This window comes from Pteropus vampyrus, unplaced genomic scaffold (assembly GCF_000151845.1).
Source record: "Pteropus vampyrus isolate Shadow unplaced genomic scaffold, Pvam_2.0 Scaffold30, whole genome shotgun sequence".
NCBI lineage: Eukaryota > Metazoa > Chordata > Mammalia > Chiroptera > Pteropodidae > Pteropus > Pteropus vampyrus.
Window position 1 is genome coordinate 9,817,380 of NW_011888811.1, and position 6,207 is coordinate 9,823,586.

Consider the following 6,207-nt stretch of genomic DNA (forward strand, 5'->3'; position numbering starts at 1 on the left):
GCTAAAGATGGTCTTTTTATACTATAGTTAGAACATTTAAACATTTTTTTCCATATTATGAAATAAATACATGCTCTTGTAAAAGAAAAAGTTAAAATACTATAAAGTGAAAGTTCCTTGTATTCCAAACATCGCTCACCCTCCACTGTACCTCCACCCTGCTCCAATTTCCCAGGTTAAGGGTTTATTTCTTTTACGTTTTGGGCCTTTTTTTTTCGGTTCTTTTTTTAATAACATAGTAACATCGATCACTATTATTTTACAAAATTTGTAAATTTTTGCAAAATCATTCTATACTGTTTTAAACTCATTTTAAAATTCATTCAACAAATCTTTACTGCAAAGCTGCTATGTATCATGTATATATTAAATTGAACCATATGAAGTGGCTGATACTTAAACTATTTTTAAAAACCTTTTTATTTTGAAATAATTTTAGACTCATGCGTACTTGCAAAAATAGTACAGAGAGGTCTATATATATTCCTCTGGCTTCCGCCACTGGTAAATCTTACATTACACCATCAAAACCAGGAAATTGACATTGGTACAATGCAACCAACTAGTCTTTAATCCCTACTTGGACTTCACCAGTTTTTATAGGTACTTGTTATTTAAAACAAACAAACAAACCCTTTTTGATCCACAAAAACAACCAATATATATCTATTTCCTGTATGCTGTTACAGGTCAGCACTCTTAGATCTAGGTAGGTGCCTGTTTTCTAGTAGTACCACCCAGCCTGTCTTTGGTGGCGAGCCAACGTGTTTTTAACACCTATATTCAAAGTTTCGCTTAGAAGGTCACTGTGGCACTGCTTCAGAGAAGTGACACACACCCTGAGAATTAGCTCTTGACGCAGGCATCTTAGAGAGTTTCCAGTGATTAACGCATGATACATAGAATATTTTATAGTTAAAGTTTTTACATTTGAGAAAATTTAGAAATTATACAAAAATGCTCCTAAGAAAAAATTTAAATGCCTACAATAATTCTATTCAAAGTCAGATGTATTTTGCCTTTGGCATTTCTTTTTAGTTTTCTTTGGGAAGTAGGAGGTATGCAGTTATTTGTGTACGTATTTTTAAGTGTTTACATACTCATTTTCTATTCTAAGAGTAGCTTTATGTCCTTTATAAAAATTGCGATGTAATGATAATTTTCGCAGGTCATTCAAATTCTTCATAAAGCATCATTTAGAAATATGAAGGTTAAAAAGGATATAGAAGATCAGTTGGTAAAATATCAGCATTTTCAGATGATTTAACTGTGGCTCAGAGAGAGGAAGCATCTTGCCCAAGGTCACACAGTCAGGAAACCTGCGATAAATGCTTAAGAATGGTAAAGCATGAGGAAGGCCAAGTGACAACCTCAGAGTGTTCCAAGGTCAGGGGTTAAGTTTCACAGAAATTTTATTTTGCCAGAGTACCCATGCCCACAAAGAACTCAAGAGCCTAAAACGAAACCAGCAAGCTAATTTTCTAATTTGCAGCGAGAACTCTATCTTCCAAGGGGTCCATATTTTGGTATTTTTATGTAAATGCATTCTTACTCTGTAGGAAAATCTAATATTAAGCAGAAGTATTGGTGAATAGTACATGAACCTGGGAAAAGTGTGATTGATTTTAAGATTCTTTCATTGTTGTTATTACATTTCAATTAATTTAAAATTGATAATATGCATTACATGGCAAATGTACAAAGCATACAAAAACTATTAAATGATATCGGTTTTCCTTTCATTCCTTGTGCCCATCCCCAGAGCCACTGCTCTCTTGGAGCATCTTAGTGGCCAGCATGTCTGTATCAGTTCCCTGTTGCTGCTATAACAAATTACCAGAAACATCGTGGCTTAAAACAACACAGATTTATTACACCTTACAGTTTTGGAGGTTAGCAGTCCTAAAATCAAGATGTTGGCAGGGCTGCATTCCTTCTGGATTCTCTAGGGGAGAATCTATTTCTTTACCAAATTTTCAAGCTTCTAATGGCCTGCATTCCCTGGCTTGGGGCTTCTTCCTCCATCTATAAAGCTAGCAATTGAGCATCTTCAAATCTCTCTCTCTGACCTCTTCTTCCATCATCACATACTCAAAATTTGACATTTTGCCTCCCTCTTAAAAAGATCCTTCTGATTATATTGGGCTCACTGGATGATCTAAGATAGTCTTCCCATCTCAAGATCCTTGACTTAATCATTTCATTGCAAAATCTCTTTTGCTCTTTAAGGTAATATATTCACACATTCTGAAGATTAGGTTGTGGACACCTTCAGGTGTCATTATTCTGCCCACCATAGTCTCCAAACTGAGAGACAAATGACTCATTCTTCTCTATACGAGATGTATTCTTCTTAGTAAAACATTTATTGATAATTTATTCATACGCTTTCATATTAATATATACATTTTGAAATGTATCCCTCCCAAATAAATGTTTAAAGGGTGAAATTTAAATAAATATAAATAGGTGCGCTCATCTTCCCCACGCCCAGGGGACGGCCTTGCCCACTCAGGGTGAGGACCGAGCCCTCCTTGGAGACTACTGTTCTGTACCATCCCTTTTCTAGATTCAATGCAAATCATGGTACCAAACATTTCTTCTTGCATCCTTCTTGCATACCATGCTATGTACATGGTACAGTTGTGCTTCAGCTCCAGGGTAATGAGGTCCTTAAGAGCACAGGTGTTGATGTCAATCAGACGGGTTCAAATCCCAGCTCCACTATCTACAACCTGTCTGACCTGGATCATGTTCCTAAACCCTCTGAGCCTCAGTCTTTTGACTGGCAGTATGCGGTAGTGTCTGCCTCACAGGGTTGCTCCTGAGGAGTAAGTGTTCAACAGAATGTTCGTAATAATATGGCATTAGGTTAATACTCTTGAGTTCAATGCTAGGCCCTTCGATTGGAATTAGTCTTCTTAACCTGTGCTCAGCACCCATTTTCTGACTCTTTCTTAGGCCTGGTTACCCCCATCAAAGGCCACTCTCATCTTTTGTGTGTCAATTCCCTTTAATTCCCATATTAGTTTCCCTGGGGTGCCGTAACAAAGTACCACAAAGCAGATGGCTTAAAACACAGAAATTTATTCTCTCACAGTTCTGGAGTCTAGAAGCCTGAAATCAAGTTGTCAATGGGGGCCAAACTCTCTCCCAAGGCTGGAGAGGAGAACATTTCCTTGCCTCTTCCAGCTTCTAATGCCCCAGGACTCCTTGGAGCAGCATCACTCCAATTTCTGTCTGTCTTCACATGACTTTCTCTGTGTCTCTCTTTGTAGCCTCTTCTTATAAGGACACCAGCCATTGGATTTAGGGCCTATTCTAAATCTAGGATTATTTCATCCCAAGATCCTTAGCTAATTACATCTGCAAAGTCCCCATTTCTAAATAAGATCATTATCTGAGGTTCCAGGAGGACACGATGGGATGGGGGTTCGGGGGAACAATATTTAACCCATTACAATTTCCTTCTTACGGAATCGCTTTTCTTGAAAGTTCTAGGGGGCTCCTGCCTTTGCCTGAAGGTATTTATAGTATCAAAATCCAGGGCCTTGAGCATGTAGAGGCCAGGAGAGCACAGACAACAGACAAGGAAACCAATAGTCTTGACTTGTCTCACCTCCGCCCCTTCAGCACCACCACTTTTCACGAGGAGGAAGACACCATCGATTTGTGTTTCTCGTTGCTATTTGGTGTATAACACTGTGGCCCTTGCAGTGCTTCCCACTGGGGCTTTTGGCATTTTCTGAAGAGAAAGAAGAAGAAAAAGTGCTGCTAGGTATCACTTGGCGGTGTTTGTGTTTGTAAGATGTCTTTGCCGTTTGACGGTTCCAATTTAAAATACAGATTAGCTCTGACAAAACTGACCCAGGCTGGTGTTTCTCTTTGATAGTTTCAATTTCAGGCTTATCCATCACAGATGATTGTAATACAACAAGATTTTGACAGAAAAGGGGTAGGAGTTTTAAATTCTTACCTGCAATTTCTAGCTCTAAGGGATAATAGCAGAGAGAAAAACAACCATAACTGAGTTAGGATTTGAAAACATGCTGAATTTCTCCCTTGGAGTTTTCTGCTCCTAGGCATTCAACAAGTCACTTTTCTTGTCCAACAAATAAGCTCTCTTGTACCAAACTATGAGCCTTACAAAACTGATCACACTTCTCCTTTTGCCTTGAGTATGTGGAAACTTGGGGGAAATGATCAGTTTCAGTATTTATTAGCCTAGATATTTATTCTCTTCAGGCTTTATCTATATGCGGCATTATATTCTGTTTCTATCAGAAGGTTTTATTGCACATATGATTTTTCATCTTTCTTGGATTTCCTGGACATTTTCTCCTGCCCTGATTTCTGTGACACTGCTCTCATTTTCTGTCCATTTCTTCTGCTTCTTTCTCTGCTTCCTCTGCCTTTTAAGAGCTAGGTTTTTCAGGATGCCTGTTTTTCTCTGTCTGGACATGTGGTCCTTGGATTTCTTATACACTCCGAGGATTTTAACTGTTCCCTGGATAGTGATGACTCTCAAATCAGTATCTCCAACTAAATCTTGATTCAGATTCAAACCCATCAACTACTTGTTAGGCGAATAGTGTTTGCGTGTCTCCCTCAGGTACCTTACGTGCAATGACTCTAAATTTGAACTTGTCACCTTTCCCTCCCACATGTACCTTTCTGCTCTGTTTCCACTGTCCCCAGTCTTAGGGACAGTCAGGCAATGAATCAGCATCTCGGATAGGAACCTGTGAGTTATCTGAGACTGTTGTCTCTTTCTCATCCCCATATTCAATGTCCATATACTGTTGATCTCCCTCGGGCATTTCTGGAATCTCTCTCTTCATTTCTACTAGCTCTGAATTTCAGACCCAGAAGCAAATGATAATCCCATCTTGGCTGATCAGTCCTCATCCTCCTAATTGGACCATGACATGCTCAAAACATTTCTGTGGTTTCCCACTTCTTACAGAATTAAACAGAGATTTACCGGCACACACACAAAAAAGGCCTTCTTTGCCTGGTTCCTGCCACTTCAATCTGTCCCCTGCCACTCCCAATTCCTCATTTTATATCTTCACAGCTGCTTGCCGTTTGACATGGAACCAAACTGTTTCATGCTTTCATAGCTTTGCTGATGCTGTTCTGCCTAAAAGGCCTTTACCATCTTTCTTTGCTAATTCTTATACAACCTTAACTCAGTTCAGGTGCTATTCATTCGACAAACATTTACTGAGCACCAAGTATGTGCCAGGCAGTGTCGGGGTCCCATTGTTGAGCAGGTAAAAAGGGGCACTGTCCTCATGGAGCTTAATTCCAATAGTTCTCACTAAACTATGGCATTGGCTTATGTGCCTCTTCCTCTGCCCACCCTCTCCAGCAGCTTGTCCACGCTCCATCATTACGCTTGGCCTGTTAGGCTGGAATAACCTTCTGGTCTCCCTTCTCTAATGTACTATAAATTTTGTGAGGGTGGCACCATGTCAAAGGTATCCCAGCATTCTTGGTGCCTAGAACAGTGCTTAGCACTTGGTAGAGCCTCAGTGTGTTTCCCTTGTTGAACTCAACAATCAGTATAAATGACTCCATGTTTTGGCTTAAACTCCACGTTCTCAAGGACGCTTTCCTTGACCACCCATGAGAGGGCAGCCATCCTCGGGGTATGTCCCTATGGTACCTTATACTATTTCTTCTCAGAATTTTGCATAATTGTAACTAATCATTTTTCAACTATTCACATTATTTGTTTAAATTTTGTCTTCTGCACTAAGTTGTAAATTTCATTAACAAGGTCAATGGTACAGCTAGAATAAGTGCATGGCCTATGAATAATATTCAATAAATATTTGTTAACTGATAGAATGACAAATTTTCTTGCTAGATAAAAATCCTGAATGCATTGCTGGGGCCTACAGAAAACTTAGACCCCATTGCCTGCTGGCCTAACGCCTCACTCTACCTATCTATAAAATGGGCATGTTCCAGTGGGATAATGTTGGGTAGCAGATGAGCTTTTAGATAAAACCACGTCATAACAAATTGTATCTAAAAATGAGATTAAAAGATTAAGCACATCAACTGACATTCCAGATAAGCTTTCAAATGCCTATTTCACAATGCAGTATTTTATTCTCCCACAGGAAATGTAAACATTTCTTCTCTTTTTCTTCCCAGCATCTGAGACGGCAACTGTTGAGCAAAATAAAGTCGAAA

The 6,207-nt window shown here is 39.2% G+C and overlaps 1 protein-coding gene across 1 annotated transcript in view; it reads left to right on the plus strand.

The window, feature by feature from the left end:
- Nucleotides 1-6,207, plus strand: part of TIMD4 (T cell immunoglobulin and mucin domain containing 4) — a 34,215-nt gene that overhangs the window by 23,863 nt on the left and 4,145 nt on the right. Inside the window, exon 7 of the mRNA XM_023528631.1 lies at nt 6,169-6,207. This exon is cut by the window's right edge and continues 3 nt beyond it. Coding sequence (XP_023384399.1) covers nt 6,169-6,207 — 39 coding nt within the window. The remainder of the gene's footprint in view (nt 1-6,168) is intronic.